Source organism: Vulpes lagopus, chromosome 13, assembly GCF_018345385.1.
Source record: "Vulpes lagopus strain Blue_001 chromosome 13, ASM1834538v1, whole genome shotgun sequence".
Lineage (NCBI taxonomy): Eukaryota > Metazoa > Chordata > Mammalia > Carnivora > Canidae > Vulpes > Vulpes lagopus.
Window position 1 is genome coordinate 55,513,585 of NC_054836.1, and position 17,395 is coordinate 55,530,979.

Genomic DNA, 17,395 nt, shown 5'->3' on the forward strand with positions numbered 1-17,395 from the left:
TTTTTAAAAAATGAAATACATATATCTTATATACTCTTATATACATAGAAAATGGAAACAAATATTTGAAATCATGGGAAAACGCTAAGCTTTTTCTGTTTTGGTTTTTGGTAATAGAGAATAACTGGGATTTCTTGTTTGGGTCCTTTTCTGAACAAGTAGAGAAACATTTTAACACATGAAGTATATTATCAATAGGGTTTTTTTTTTTTAACTCTTCTCACTTCTAAAATTCAAAAACAGACATAGTCTGTATAAATTGGCAGATCCTACAGATACTGTATTTGAAGTATTGATTTGAAAGTATTGATTATTTAAATTTTTAAAAAATTTTACTAGTTTATTTGGTTTTTAGATGTTTGCTTTTTTTTTTTTTTTACAAAGGTCTCGATCTGGTTTTGACACATTTCAACTCACAGTCATTTCTAAAAGTCACACATCAGTATTGCAGCATTTTTAGTATATGTGCTGCCAAAGCGAGAACAGTATTGCAGCAGTAAAAAAATTGTTTTGCTTTTTGTGTATACCTGGCCTTTGTAGTATCAAGTTGGTATAGAAGCACTCATGCCCATTTACCAAAAAGAACAAAGGATAAAACAAGAAAAGCTACATTTAACAACTTTTGCCACCTGGTACTTTGTCGTACCACTTTCCTTTTTTGAGCTGTCAATACCAATCAGCAATTTGTATCTCTTCTCATGTTTTTTTTTGTTTTTTCATTTCAGAAAACTAGATCTTTACTTGCTTGAAATAAATAGCACCATTCTTCATATCTGATTTCTTCCTACATAAACACCAATTTCTCTCACATACTGAGGAAGACAGTAAACCTAAAGCAGGTGTCTGAGTCAGTTCAGGCTACTATAACAAATTCCCATAGACTTAAACAGCAGACATTTATTTCTCACATAGGTCAGGAGGCTAGGAAGTTCAAGATCAACATATCAACATACCAGCGATCTGGTTTCTGGTGAGAACTTGATTCCCGATTCATAGATGGCTATTCTTGCTGTGTCCTCACATTGTGGGAAGAGGGAAAGAGAGTTCTCTAGGATCCCTTTTATAAGGGAACTAATTTCATTCCTAAGGACTCTACCCTTATGACCCAATTGCCTCCCAAGGGCCTTACCTTCTAAAACCATCACATTAGGGGTTAAGATTTCAACATATGAATTTTAGGGGGACACAAACATTCAGTCTATTATAGTAGGCAAGAAAGCAAGAGGCAGTAGAAGCAATATCTTGAAAATGCAGATCAAACTTGCAGGTTATGTAAATATCTGAAACATTTAAAAACCTATTCCTTCATCAAGCCTCAAGTGAGCTTCTTATTTCAGTCTATTCATATATTTAGGCAATCGATATGCCTTTACGACCTAGTATGTGCCCCATACCCTGTTTGGGGACAAGGAAAGCAGACTCACTTCCTGATCCATAAGGTCCTGGGACCCTGAGATCATGACCCAAGCCGAAGGCTTAAATGACTCAGCCACCCAGGCGCCCCTGTCCTTTATATATTTGAAAATGTATCACACAAAATTACTTTGTTCAGGTTTATGGATTTTGGAGCCTAGCCACAAAGGTTTTATTATATTTGTACATATATTTCTTTCTCGTGTCCTCTCCCAGATAATTTGAGATCATAGCCACAACAATCAAGTGCATTTGGATTCCTCCCTACTCCCTCAAACCCAATATATCAGTCTTGTATTTTTAGGAGCATTAAAGATAAAGGTTTTTTGGATTTTTTTTTGAGACCTAAACATTAAAGATTAGTTGTCAACACAGTCGAAGATAATTGCCACTCTTCTATTTCATACTAATTATCCTAAGATTGCCAAGTGATCTATCATAAAAATTAAATTTAAGTGCTAGATTCAGTTCTGTCCTCAGAAATATCTCCATGACAACCAAAAAGAACGTCTGATTTCTTAAAAACATTCCTACAGGGGTATTTTGGGGGTTAAAGTGATTACTCCATTATTTGGAATTCTAGCAATAAGATAAAGTAAGGGATTAATGATAGAAAAGCACTCTTGGCATTTTATAGCAGTAGGTATCCTGCAGAGAACGGGCTAATGATCAACAAAAAGGTATTTGCGGCCTCTCCTTAAAACTCCAGGTATCTCACTTTTCCCTGTCTTCTCCGGTTCATCCCATTTTCTCCAGAAAGCCACACTCATCCTAGCTCATGATCAAAAGCAGAACTCGCTGGCTCTACCGGTAACATTTCCTCTGTGCCACCAAAAACTATTTAGATGTGGAGTCTTTCTCCTTAGGCACACCTATCTTGTGCAGCCAAGATTACTGAAACAAGGAGTATTTGGCAAGGCAAATATATTGTGAAATTTGTTTTAATGCTTTGACTCATGAGTGGCTCTTGAGAGCTCAGAGTTGAAGCTTTTTATTAGTATTTACTCTGGTGCTCCAAGAGTATAGCAGTTGAGTGTTTAAGAAGAGGTCAAGCAAATCGGATTCTGGCATTAGATAAAGCTCCTCGGAAACCTGACTCTTGTACTTTCTAGCTAAAATTCTCTGTTGTATTTTCTTTATGGCAAATAATAGTATCTACCTTGTAGGATTTTTTGCAAGTAAACAAAATATTCACTTAAAGCTCTCAGCACATTGACTGGCTCAGTCTCATATACATATGGTGCTCTCCAGACAAAAAGTCTGGACGGGGAATAAATCAATCGACCCAAGTTCCAGAGATGCGAAGAGCTTCTTTATGAAAAGAGAGACAAAGGTTAATCCTTTCTGGGGAATGAACATTTGAATGAGCTTCAGATATTTGATAAAGTCAAAGATGATGACCTAGTAATTAGGAAGGGATTGCTTATTTTAAATATGAGATGATACTAAGGAAAGCAAAAAGGATAAAAAGGGGTGCTAAGAGTTGATTGTTATGTAGCAGTTCTGAATAGAACAGAAGATACAAAAGAGAGGCAAAATGCAAATATTCGTAGGAAGGTTCAAAGGGATGAATAATCTTCAGTGAGGTGGAAAGCCTAGAATGAGGCAGAGAACAGAGTCCAGTTATTAAGGGAGGCTGGAGTTTGGTTTGGTGTTTGACTTGTGTGTGAGAGCAGGAGTTTTTTTTTTTCATCTTTGTAGTTGAAAGTGGTTGGTACCAATCAGGGAAATATGAAAAAAAAAAAATGAGGATGGGCAGATAGTAAAAAACAAGTGGTGAGCATCAGAAGTGAGTCAAAAATTGGGTAACCGAAATCTCGATAATTTGGGATAGAGACATTGAAAGTCTGTTATCCTGATGTTTTCTGCTTGTACCCTGTACCCAACGGGGAGATAGACCAATGATTAAACTTCTTTTTACTTTGGCTACGAAAGTCACAGATAACTATTTGGCCCTACATTTAGGAATAACAACCGTTTCCATCCTTTCCCATCCTGAGCAAATGACCTTTGATCCATCATTTTAACTTCTGTGCAAATATAGCCACCCTGCTTAATGGAGATGTTTTGAAAGTGCTGAGTGTTTGGGATAGAACAAGTGTTAGAACAAAATGTCATGATGTTTAGCTTTTGTAGCTATATGTGAGTTTGGTTAGTTTCTCTATCAACAACCTACTCTCTGGGAGTAAATTAAATACTTTGGGAATCCTCCCAAATTGTTTCAAGCTACTTGACTGTTTGTGCTGAAGAAAAAATTTACAACTAGTTCCCTGGAACATTCATATGTTGTGTGTGTTTGTTAAGAGTACTAAGCATTTAATTACACCTGTAATTTTCATTCCCATTTTACAGATGAGAAAGCTGAGATCGAATGGTTATTTTATTAATCATAATCTCCTAGATGCCCATGTTTGTCCCATGATTTCATACCCCCGGTAAATAAATACAGTTTCAATGAAACATAAAAGGGTATTTGGGATGTCAGACAATTTCACAAAGGCAGTTTCAGGCTCAGGGCTGCACGCAGCCTCCTGCACCTCGTGTAGTTGCAAACCGATTGCCTGTTTAAGGGTAAAAGTCCTCTGAGCACTCCAGAACTCTCCTCAAGTCTTGGTAGTGTTCATCTCTGATAGTCACTCTGATTTTATCCCTGGACTTCATTATTACTGCGTTCCAGCAGCAGGGAAGATGGAAGTTATATGGCTGAGAAACATCCTAAGTTAGAAATACCCGAAAGCAAGAATGACACAAGTCGTCAAACCTCATTTCCAAGGCATTTTTAAAACCATCAGACCTTTATTATAAAACCAGGTCCAGAAGTGGAACTTTATAATTCAAGAAATAACATCCGATTGGACAATGGTCTATAAAAACCACAGCACGTTATTTTATAATACCTGAAGGCCTATTTTGACCTCAGAAGATCTATAAATATGGCTTAAGAGTAGCAAAGCTGGAACTAGGTCCGGGTCCTGCAGACTCCCCATCCACTATCCATTCCACTACGTCAAGGAAAGCTGCCCAGTTGGGGCAGGGAGGGAGAATAAATTTAAAAAATAATCTGAAATCCTTGTGCGTAAGTGAGGTCTTCTATTCTGGGGAGAGTTTTGGCTCCTCCAGTTCCCAATACAATCGTGAAGATCCGTCTGCGTCGGCTGGTTGATGACCAAAAGATCTCTTTCCCTAAAAACCATTAAAAAAAAATCTTATGCAAAAGTCCGCCGTGGGGGTTCAGATGAGCTGTCTTCAAGGCAGGAGATTAGGAGATGTCGTATTGATTTACAATGAGATAAACCATTGGGCCTTTGGTTCAGATACCCCCGAGCTCCCCTAATCTGTTATTAGCATTATCGTCCCCGTTTTCCACTTGTATCTAAACTGAGCTTTTTGGACCAAGGTCTTTCGTGTCTCGTTTCTCAGGTCGTGGTTTCTCGATCGGGATTGTCGACCCCTCACGTGAACTTCCGCCTGGACTCCCACCCCGTGTCTCCAGCAGCGATTGTGGAGCACCCACTAAACCAAAACGGCTACACACTGGTTGTCACTGGGAAGAAGGTAAGCCCTGTCCCCACACGGAGGTTCCAGGGCTGCAGGTTTTCCTGAGTGGGTATTTGCAGTTCTGTCTAACTGCTTTCTGTCTTGGTCTTGGAATCACCTCTCCCCTCTCAGGTTGTTTCTGGGATATTCCAGAGATCTTCTGAACCCAAGATAAATTTTTATTCAGGAAGCTTGGACCAAAGGGAGGTCCTCTCCATAATGCGTCCTTTTTTGTCCTGTATTTCTCAGTGAGAAAAACAAGCACGCGGAATGAGAATTATGGTCCCAAGGGCAGAGCTCTAGCGCAGGCAGCTAAGTCCTGAAATGTAATCGGAATCTGACACCAGCCCATAATCCCTCTTCTCTTCGAGAAGGAGGTGCATCCTGATGCCGAATGATATGTAAACTTACTTAGAATTTCCCAGGGGTTCAGTGTGCTTTCCAGCAGCTTAAATTATATTCTCTTGTTATTTTAAAAGCGTCTCAGACAGAGCAGAATGTCCCTCCTAAATAAAACCTCTCACATTGCATGACTGTCCTCGTGTTCCCTGGACAGCAGTGGTCATGTTTATCACATGTGCGCCAACCGTAGAGGAAAGGAAGGAATTTGGGGGTTTTGTTTAAATCACTTAATTACTGTTGCATGACTTTCACCCATAGGTGCCATCTCTGGTAGACTCTATACAATTATATTTACATTTATCTTTGGTGTATTTAGTTTTCATTGAGCAAGCAAACAACCCCTCTGGAAGCTCTCTGCATCACTTTCCTTCACAGATCACCAGGATCCCACTGAATGGCTTAGGCTGTGAGCATTTTCAGTCCTGCAGTCAGTGTCTCTCCGCCCCTCCCTTTGTGCAGTGTGGCTGGTGCCACGATAGATGTGTGCACCTGGAGGAATGTCCCACTGGAGCGTGGACTCAGGAGGTCTGTCTGCCTGCAATCTATGAGGTAGGAATCCGTCAGCTGTCGTGTATGGCTTTTGGTAAACATAAATCCCATTAATGAAAAAATTCACATTCAGTTTATTCATTTAGCTGCGAGACACCAGCCAAAGCCCCATCGATCTTCAGGGTTTTCCTTCACGGTGGCCTTTGGACACATCACCCTGCGTCTTGTACCTGAAGTTACTTGCTTTACATTCACTAAGTAGTTCTTTCCTGGAGCAAGTAGCTCTCCCTTGTGCTTTGCGAATAAAAGAGTGGGGGCCAGTGAGCAATATTGCTCCCCATTTCCTCATCCTGGGACCCTTCCCTTCTGACTTATCTGACTCACCACCTACATAATCTACCGTGCCCAGACATGAGCCTCCACCACACACAGAGAGATCTGCTCGTGGCATGATCCAGAATCTTCAGCTGACCCTTGCAAGCTAGGGATGCCAGCCGCACTGGGGTAGACAGGACAGAAAGTTTCTTCCTGTGTGATGGATAGATGGTGGCCTTGTCTCATCACACGTAAGACTAGATAGAGGCTCCTTCCCAGGCCACTGTGGGAGGCGGGTGGACAGTGAACACCTGTTGGTGGCTGTGTGGCTTCCCTCAAAGTTCCTGGACGAGTAAGTACAGATGTAACCGGTGACTATACTAGCATCTATACTCTGTGAGCCATTTCATTTTTTAGTTCGTTCCCAAACTATTTACTGAGTGCATGCTATATAGCCGCCCTCTTCTAGACGCTAAGGACATGTGTACCAAACAAGACAGAAGTGCCTCCTCCTGTTAGAGAATTTAGCTTCCAGCAGAGAGCTCAGTCATAACATTGTGGCCACGCTCCTCAACCCTCTGCTTCCTTATTTGTTGAAGCAGATATTTGGTGCTATGAAAATCTCCATGGCAGTTTTTTTTTTTAATGTCTCGATCCAAATACATTTGTTCTTGAAAATAATTCCCTCATGAGGACCCAGTATGTATTTTCCCTGCCCACATATAGAACAGTTGGACTTTAGTAAATGATTCTTGTGAAAGACTCAAGTTAAAGGTCTCGGTCGCCTGGTTCAAGCCCAAGTAAACAAAGCGTGCAAGTCAGAGCAAGAATCACCACCCCGCCTCCCCCAAGCGCATGGCTGTTTTCGTTTAGTTACGGTTTGGGGCAAGATTTGTGCAGGGTGACTGGGTTTTAAACCAAATCATTTTCTGTTAGGTGAAACACAGTTATAAAGACTTAGCTTGATGGGCCGGGGAATAAACTAGAAGATAGTAAGAAAACAGATTCACATCTATACTGTGGTATATTATGCACCTTTTTTTTTCCATTTAGCATATTTTTAAACCACGTGCAATTTTATACTTGTTTAAACATACAGCCTTGGCAATTTGAGACACGAGAAATCTGAACTCAGCAATTCCGTGAAAGAGATATGGAGAGAGTATATGGGGGAGGGGGGTTGTGTGCGTGTGTGTACATGCAACTGAGTCACAACAGTTTCAAGAATAGCCAAACTGGTGTTTTAAATACAGAGCAGTTGAGAGCCTGTACGAAAGGAACGTTTAATTTGACCGATGTACTTCCTTCTATTAGTCATGCAAACCATACTAAAATGGTTTTTTTTAAGACAATTAAATATTTTAGGATTTTCTGGAACCAGACACACTCTCACAGTCTTTAAATCTCCCTCTGCCAACACCTTTCCTAACTCCCAACTTTGTGTAGTTGGTGATTTTAAAAGGTTGCGTCGCATCGTGCACAAGTCAGTGAGGCTTGGGCTGTACGGTTTGGAGGAAAGTAGTGCAGCTGAGTCCATAAATCCCTTTCGGTTCATAGTTGTTAGGACGATTTCATGCTGCACTAGACCGTGACATTTAGCATTCTTACTGCAAAAAATAAGACAGATTATTCATCTATTTCTTATCTGTCTTAAACACTGTAGGCACAAAACCCAACTAGTGTATAGTTTTACTTTCCAGTAAATGTGAGTTAACCTGCTTTTCAAGGTACATGATGTTCAGTGGCTGAAATTCTTTGCAATTCCACATGAGAGAGATTTCAGGATTGCAAGCCCATTATTTTGTTTCAAACATTTTATCTGATCTCATACTTAAAGAGCAATGAGAAATGCTTCAGAAAAGGAAGAGCACTTTCCAATGAGTTCTGAATTTATTAAGATAAAATTGTCATATCTTGTCGGATTGAATTCAGGCCCAGTGAGACAATAAAATGGCTTATTAATTGATTGGAAGACGCAGATAAGAAGCAACAATGATATCTCATGGGGCAGCGGGAGTGGGGGCGGGGTCATTCAGGCTACCACCAATAACACAACCACCAATATATTTGTGATTTTTTAACTACTGAAGAGGCGAATTCTAATTTTCCATTGGGGGGGGGGGGTATTGTTGTTTTAGCATTCTCATGTATTGTCTTGGTGGATTTTGAAAGTGTGATCGTTTATACCATTCTCCCCTCTGAAAGGGTGAGAGCTGCTTTTGTGGCTGTTACTCCCCTGTCCAGACAGGTGGGAGACCTAGCATCTGTGGCTTTATGCTGGACGCTCATTTCCTTCCCACAGAGTTTCCCTGCCCTTCAGGATAGCTCAGAGTGCCAGCTCATTGTTGGTTCTATCCCAGGGTGTGTTGTCCAAGACCGCTTCCTTCCTTTTCCCCTGGAAGAGTGAACATTACCCCATAAGCTAAGAGGGAAACGTTCCCGATGCCCTGCTCTACTATCGCAGCCCAGGGAGGATAGCTAAGCTCAGCTGGCCTTTGGAATCCTGACCAACTGACCAGCAAAGGTTTTAGAACCTCCATTTCTGTCGCCAGCATAGCAGCTGAACAACTCTCAACATCTTTTCTCAAATCATCACCCAATCCATTATATAGGGATATTATATTATATAGGAATATATATAGTATATAGGAATATATATAGTACATAGGAATATATATAGTATATAGGAAGTAATGATGTATGTAGAGTGACACACTTCAATTTTTACATAGAAAGGAGGGGGGGATCTAAGCGGCAGGGTCAGGCCAACATCAGCCTTAGGCAGCTGTTTTCTATGGGGGAACCTCCTCCTTAAGCAAGGGAAAGGCAGCTATGTGGCCGCCTCAGGCTGAAGACAGTCCAGGAGGCTTAGATGCCTCGCCCTCTCCTACTGGATTTCTGACATTTCTCATTTGCCTAGACTTGGACAAGTAGATGTTTGTGAAGGGCGCAGGTGTGTGATGGATTTTATGGGTAAACCCAAGACTTTAAGGAAATCTGGTAGCAAGGGCTACCAGGACTTTGGTTTGGAATTCTTTACTTGGGATGGATGGGAATGTTTCCAAATTTGAATTTTGCTAAAAGCCCTTCTAAACTGTGAAGGAATCACTTTTAGGCTTTTGCTAATTGGCCTTTAGCAAACACCTTTACTGATTTTCGAGTTGCCTCTATGGTGCTGCTGTTTTCCCACCATTGTACTTTACAGCACAATTTACAATATGTCCCCCCCCCCCCAAAAAAAAAAGAGCATTTCCTTTCTCAATTGTGACAAAGCTGCTGAGGAGAAGCTTATTTTTAACTTGGAAATTTGTTTTGTTTTAATAGGTTTAGCCTAAGAACAGTCGTCTTACAGACTTTCATAAACACCTTTTGCTATCTTGTGTCACACTGGCCAAAATTTTATTAATGAGCTCAGATCTTACTTTCAACACACCCAAAGTAAACCTGCAATAGGAAAATGAACCTATTTATTTAACATTGAACATGGGGGAGAAAAAGAAAAAAATCAGTCCTAGCAATGAGATGTAAAATAATGCCAAGAGACATAATTAGAAACATTGCTACATTGGGGGCTCTCTGTATTTTTTTAAATATCTACTTCTAATAGAAATAATACACTGCATGTACTTATTTAAAATTACATCATTTTTTAAAAGCTGAGTGTGTCAGCCAGCCAGCTGATATATATCAAATGGTGAGCAGATTTAAAGAAAAAAAGGAAAATACCAAATCAGTAATAAATATGAATTAACAAGTATAAAAAATAGATTCATTCATTCATTTGTTAATGCTTAGCACATGGAAGATGATTTATAATGAATAATGAATGAATGAATGGTAGATACATATTGAATACGTCTCTGTGTTGAGCATCATGATGGCTGCTGAATGCAGCTGTGAAGACGCTGGGCACCAAGAGGTATTTTTACTGTGTGACTTTGTTTTTCTCCAGGCGGGCAATACCTCAGCACAAGGCAGTAGCAAGCACCCAGCTGGTGCACAAAGCGAGACACATATGGGTGCTTGACAACTAGGGCCCAGGAAAGGTTTTGGTCAGAGTTTGATCTGGAGGCCCATGGAAGAGTTATAATGAAAGTTACAAGAATGTAAAAGTCTGGGCCCAAACTGTGTCTGCTCCACCCTAGAAGATTACCAGATGAATTCACTTCAGACTGGCCCAAGAAGGCCCTCCATTTCCACCCGGGCTGAATCTGCTCTCTGTTCCATCTCTGGATCTCCTAAAAACAACTTATTTCAGCAGCATTTAGTCTTTTTTCTTTTCTTTTTTTTTTTTTAAGATTTTATTTATTTATTTGACACACAGAGAGAGAAAGGGACAGCACGAGTGGAAGGAGGGGCAGAGGGAGAGGGAGAAGCAGGCTTCCCGCTGAGCAAGGAGCCCCATGTGGGGCTCGATTCCAGGACCCTGAGATCATGACTTGAGCCAAAGGCAGACACTTAACCGACTGAGCCTCCAGGCGCCCCGAGATTTCAAATTTTTTTTTTAGCATCTTAGTTTTTTTTTTTTTAAGATTTTATTTATTTATTCATGAGAGACAATGAGAGAGAGACAGAGACACAGGCAGAGGGAGAAGCAAGCTCCATGCAAGGAGCCCGACGTGGGACTCGATCTCAGATCCCGGGATCACGCCCTGAGCCGAAGGCAGACACTCAACCGCTGAGCTACCCAGGTGTCCCTAGCATCTTAGTTTTAATATTTGTTACAGATTCTGTGAAATTTGTGACCTTTTTTTTTCCTGCAGTGAAAATTCCATTTTTAAGACAGTGAAAGAGAAATGTCAGACTGTGGATGCATGTTTTGTTTGTTTCGCACATAAGCGAAAGATAATGTCTTGACTTCTTTTTAAACTTTTTGATTGTCCTTGTAGGTTTTCCCAACTAGTGCACCCCTGGAAGGAGGGACAGTGCTGACTGTATGTGGCTGGGACTTCGGATTCAGGAGGAATAATAAATTTGATCTAAAGAAAACCAAAGTTTTCCTTGGAAATGAGAGCTGCACCTTGACCTTAAGTGAGAGCACAACAAATATGTAAGGATCTTAAAATGTTTTGCTGGGATGTGGTTGGAAAACAGGTTCTGTTTTAGAATGAATGCTTGTAAAGACTGTCCCAAAACTCCATGTCTTGAATTAGTAAGTCTTGGTCCTCTAAACATCCTTTGTGGAACTGTTTTGCATTTTGTTTGTGTGGGTTTTTTTTTTTTTCAGGTCTTATTTATTTATTTGACAGGGAGAGAAAGAGCACAAGCAGGAGGAGTAGGATTGGGAGAGGGAGAAGCAGGCTCCCTGCTGAGTGGGGAGCCTTTTGCAGGACTCGATCCCAGAACCCTGAGCCAAAGGCAGACACTTAACTGACTGAGCCACCCAAGCGCCCAGAAACTGTTTTGTTTTTATTTTTTTATTTTATTTTTTAAAGATTTTATTCATTTATTCATGAGAGACACACAGAGAGAGAGGCAGAGACACAGGCAGAGGGAGAAGCAGGCCCCATGCAGGGAGCCCGATGCGGGACTCGATCCTGGGACCCCAGGATCATGCCCTGGGCCAAAGGCAGGCGCTAAACTGCTGAGCCACTCAGGTGGCCCAACTGTTTTGTTTTTAAACCTACTTACTTACGCACCGGGATTTAAAAAGAAGAAAGATAACATTGCCGAGGTAAAGAAAAGAAGAATCCAGCATCTGGGAGTTTTTCAACCATTTTTGTAACATTTCTTCAGAAATTGTTTGGGTAGGTTTGAAAGAACAGGATTTGTTAGAGTTGCTCCAACTTCAAAATCTTCAAATATAGTCTCCAATGGTTTTTTCTATAAAAATCAGTGAACAGGGCAGCCCTGGTGGCTCAGCGGTTTATCTCATATAGCCACTCATCCCAGGAGATAGCAACACCATACTGATTTTACAGAGGTCGTGTCTGAAGTTCAGAGAAGTGGAGCCTGGTTTAGCAGAGGCAATCCAGAGGGTGAGAGCTCGAGAGGCCTGCAGACTCAACTCTCCTGATCCAAGACACATGCTTGTTCTGCCATTTTCTACGTTCACCTTCTATCAATGTAAATCCCATAATGAACGAAGAATCCAGAAACTTTTAGTTATTGTGTAGTAATAACAACCACACATTTCAAGTTTTATGGCTGAACCTATTCCTATCATGTGGTTATTTTATACCTTGTAGAATTCTTTCCGGGATCACGCAGAGGTCTAGAGACCGTAACGTCTATTAATGTCGTACTTGTTTGGCTAATGGAAAAACAAGTTCTTTCTAGAAATCTCCCTTGTTAGTTCTTACTCCCTGCTTTATGTGTTAGAGCCTGTAAAAGTAAAACATAATTCATTCTCTATTCATTCTCTCCTTTAAAAAGTTGCTTAATAAAAAACAAATCAGGGATGCCTGGGTGGCTCAGTGGTTGAGCATCTGCCTTCAGCCCAGGGTGTGACCCTGGAGGCCCAGGATCAAATCCCACGTCGGGCTCCCTGCATGAAGCCTGCTTCTGTCTCTACCTCTCTCTCTCTCTCTCTCTCTCTCTCTCTGTCTCTCATGAATAAATAAATAAAATCTTTAAAAATAAATAAATAAATAAATAAATAAATAAATAAATAAATAATAAATAAATAAATATAAAAAACAAATCATATTTATACTTTTTCAGGACTGTAAGATTTTGAATTAATATTCAAAAATAATTCTATGGAAAGTCTGTCACAATTTCATGATTTTTAAAGTAATGTAAATAAACATGTGACATGTGTAACCACAGAAATGTACCTGTTGACATATTTTAATGAAGAGATTTGGTTTATTTATAATTAGCCCAGTATTTCACATGGTGCTGAATTATTTCTTTATCTTAAGTACACCAAGCATTATGCCTACAGTTTTAGAGGCTTAGCCCTAGATTATTATAAATTTTTCAATTGGTGAGGTCCACACTGATGAAGTTTAACAGTTCCATGTTGTCTGTGTGAAGTGTAATAGTACAGAAGTGGAAATATACGATTTTTAGCCCTAATACCACAAAACCCTGTTTGCTATTCAGAGTAGCCAGCTCACAATTTACAGTTAATGTTCCTTCACGTGAAACAGCCAAACCAGAAAATTCCTTTGGATTTGCAATATATTAAACTTTGGGGTTTTTTTCAGGCTGAAATGCACAGTTGGCCCTGCAGTGAACGAGCATTTCAATATATCCATAATTATTTCAAATGGTCGAGGGACAGCACAATATAGTACATTTTCGTATGTGGTAAGTCTAAAAGCACTATGTTCTCAAGAACTAGGATATTTGGTACTTAATCTATTTAGAGTCATAAAATTAACAAGTTACTTTGTTTTGTTTTGTGCTTATTTCCTATTCAGGATCCTATTATAACAAGTATTTCTCCAAGTTATGGTCCCAAGAATGGTGGCACCTTGCTCACTTTAACTGGAAAATACCTCAACAGTGGGAATTCTAGACACATTTCAATTGGTGGAAAAACATGTACTTTAAAAAGGTGTTGTATATTTATTTTTTGTTGCATCAGTCAAGTAGAATTAGTTTCTATACGTAACAAATCAAGAAAAGATTGTTCTTTTTGTGGAGGAAAATCAAGTTGTATAGTATTTACTCCTCCATTGACAAAACTTCCTTCTTCCCATATCCATCTACCATTTTGCTGATTTTTCTACCCTTCCCTTATGCTTATTAATTCCACTTTTTAAGTTTCATCTTTCCCTCTACCTTCTCTAGTGTTACATGTTAGGATCCCGGCTATGCTGTGAGCCGTGAGATTCTGGTGATTGACAATAAATTAAACATTCCCATCAAGATTTGCAATTCCCTAAAACACTTTGGGGAGGTGAGAAAGATGGGGGAGATGGGGTTTAGAGGGAAGTTATGTTTGATCCTTAGAGGTGAAAGAGCTCAGTTTAATCAAGTACCAAAAAGGTACTTTAAAAATTACTTAAAATCCCAAATGTTTTGAGGTCTTTGATGGCTTCTCTACAACAAGGCTAGGTTTGGGATCCAGTCAAATGTAAATAGGCCACATTAGAAAGCTTTTTTCTAGACACATCTGGAAATTCTCATTTAGGAGCCAATGAGTGATATACTTTTGATTTATGCATGTAATTCTAAAATATGTATCTAATAGCTAAGGTCAGTTTTCTTAATTTTTTTTTCAGTGTGTCAGATAGTATTCTCGAATGTTATACCCCAGCTCAAGCCACTGCAACTGAGTTTCCTATTAAATTGAAAATTGACCTAGCCAACCGAGAGATGAACAGCTTCAGTTACCAGGAAGACCCCATTGTCTATGCAATTCATCCAACGAAATCTTTTATTAGGTAAGTATAATCTTCTGATGGGTATAAAAACATAATGAACAGGGCACCCTGGGTGGCTCAGCGGTTTAGCATAGCCTTCACCAGGGCCTGATCCTGGGGTCCCCGGATCGAGTCCCACATCAGGCTTCCTGCATGGAGCCTGCTTCTCCCTCTGCCTCTGTCTCTCTCTCTCTCTGTGTGTGTCTCTCATGAATAAATAAATAAAATCTAAAAAAAAAAAAAATAACATAAGAATGATTTGTCTGTCAAATAGTCAAGAGGAATTGCAGTTTTATCCCTAGCTTTGATGCTGTTCCATTTCTTTTAAAGGCTGCCTTTCTAATTCAGGAGTGAAAACTACATTCAGGTTCTGAGTACGATTTGACTTTATCATTGCTAGGTTCATGCCAAGAAACATTTTATCCTACTCTATTACAGTTTAAATGGATTTCAGTGCAACAGTTAAATGTGGCACCATAGTATTTATGCACGTACATTGTGTAAACGTCAATTCTGTACTAACTTGAGTGCCCAAAAGTGAAATTACCTTTCTCCCTCTATTCTTCAGTGTATTTTTTGCTCTGCCTGCCTTAGACACAGCTTTTCCTTATACGAGACTCCTTTTGAGTCAGTATCTCATTGGGCCCAGTTCAGTCTGCCTGTTTCCATTAATCCTAAGTTTATTTTTCTTGGATTTATTTTTAAAAGTAAAAAAAAAAAATTCTTTTGCATACTTTGTGAATAAAAAGAAAAATACATTTCTTCAACTTATGAAATAGGAATTTTTAAAGATATTTTCAGTTTCAATAAGTTGTTTCCAAAGAAGAGTGACCATTGAACTTCCATTTGACTTTGGCTGTGACTATAAACTGTAGTCATGACATGTGATGTAATTTAACTTCTTTCTTAAAATACATGGTAGAGAAAGGACCTCTCAATATTGCTATTTTTCTGTTTTATTTTGCCAGTGGTGGGAGCACAATAACAGCTGTTGGAAAAAACCTGAATTCAGTAAGTGTCCTGAGGATGGTAATAGATGTCCATGAAACAAGAAGGAACTTTACAGTGGTAAGTCTTTGAGAGATGGTTGTACTTAAAACACTTCATCTCTGCCTTTACCCCTGGCTTTCAGGATACATAGGACATTTGGGTTTTGCTTTTTTTTTATTTTAAATATTTTATTTATTTATTCATGAGACACAGAGAGTGAGAAAAAGAGAGAAAGGCAGACACACAGGCAGAGGGAGGCTCCATGCGGGAGCCTAATGTGAGACTTTTTTTTTTAAGATTTTATTTATTTATTCATGAGAGAGGGGGGGGGGCAGGCAGAGGCACAGGCAGAGGGAGAAGCAGGCCCCATGCAGGGAGCCTGATGTGGGACTCGATCCCGGGACTCCAGGACCACGCCCTGGGCTGAAAGCAGACACTTAACCGCTGAGCCACCCAGGTGTCTCTAGGTTTTGCTTTTAATTTTGCTAGTTACCTTGCTTGCAGCACAGGTCAAATAGTCTATTTTATACAACAACTAAAATTCTCTTGTCTCAGGCTAACTTTATAACATTATAAAATGCACACACACACACACACACACACACACACACAAAATGTTAGACACAGATGATGATTATCAACTTGAGGCAGTGTTTTTAAAGATAGTCAACACAGGTAGAAACTACATCATTCCCTCTCTTAGTTCAGGATGTTATAACCAAAATACCATAGACTGGGTGGCTTAAACAACAAACATTTATTTCTCCTACTTCTAAAGTCTGATAAATTTAAGATTAAGGCACTAGCAAATCCAAGCATCTGGTGAGGGCACTGTTTCTAATTTGCAGAAGACCACCTTCTCATTTTATCCTCGCGTGGCACAGAGAGAAAGAGGAAGCAAGCTCTCTCTTGTGTGTGTGTGTGTGTGTGTGTGTGTGTGTGTGTGTGTCTCTTTTTTTTTTTTTGAGATTTCTTTATCTATTTGAGAGAGAGTGTGTGCACACATGCAGGGGGAGGGGAAGGGACAGAGAGGGAGAGACAGAAGGGAGTGGAGAAGGAGAGAGAGGGGGCAGAGGGGGATCCCTGCTGAGTGGGGAGCCCAACACAGGGCTCGATCCCAGAACCCTGAGATCATGACCTGAGCCAAAGTCAGATGCTTAACCGACTGGGTCACCCAGGCGCCCCTTATTTCTCTTTTTATAGTGGCACTAACTCCTTCATAAGAACTCCACTCTCATGACCTACTTACCTTCCCAAGGCCCCATCTCCAAATACCATCCTGCTGAGGATTGGGATGACAACATGTGATGTGAGGAGGGGCACAAACATTCAGTCCATAGAATCCCTTTTTTAATGCACCAAGGAATATTACCCTTTTACTCTAATCCTCCAGCAGAATCCTTGTCTTTCTAAGTGGCATGTACACGTATGTTCTTACGTCCCGCTGTAAGAACGCTGTTGCTACTGTTCTTCTCCCTTTGTTAGCATGTTATCAAGTAATGAGAAAGAGCATTAGAAGACGGATGTCCTAGAGTGGATGTTACTTGGTATTTCTCCATCTTCCCTTCTTTTATTTGCAAGGTCAATCAAAATTTAACTGAATACCTCCTCAAAAGTGATTGACCTATTTTATGGTCTAACAATTTATATAGATCACATTAAAATGATAGTTTTAGATTAGGCCTTAGGAATGTTGGCGTTATTTACAAGGATTCACATTTTTGCTGATGTTTTTCTCTAATATAAAATACTATAATCTAGTTGGACTTGTGCACTCAACTAAAAATGAAAGTTGTAAGTGCCCCCTCTCAAGCAAGGTCTTGATTGGACAGGTGATAGATTGAATTACAGCACTTTCTTTTAGATTCTCCATCCAATATTTCTTGAAGACTAAAGCCACAGTGTTCTTTAATTACAAAAACCAATTTGGG

The 17,395-nt window shown here is 39.9% G+C and overlaps 1 protein-coding gene across 4 annotated transcripts in view; it reads left to right on the forward strand.

Annotated features, from left to right (window-relative positions):
- MET (MET proto-oncogene, receptor tyrosine kinase) overlaps positions 1–17,395 on the forward strand; it is a 112,633-nt gene that overhangs the window by 58,820 nt on the left and 36,418 nt on the right. For all 4 annotated transcript variants that reach the window (XM_041727697.1, XM_041727700.1, XM_041727699.1 and 1 more), the window contains exons 4-10: positions 4,834–4,968; positions 5,728–5,901; positions 11,046–11,206; positions 13,311–13,413; positions 13,527–13,663; positions 14,334–14,495; positions 15,443–15,542. In XM_041727697.1, the coding sequence (XP_041583631.1) occupies positions 4,834–4,968; positions 5,728–5,901; positions 11,046–11,206; positions 13,311–13,413; positions 13,527–13,663; positions 14,334–14,495; positions 15,443–15,542 (972 nt within the window). The remainder of the gene's footprint in view (positions 1–4,833; positions 4,969–5,727; positions 5,902–11,045; positions 11,207–13,310; positions 13,414–13,526; positions 13,664–14,333; positions 14,496–15,442; positions 15,543–17,395) is intronic.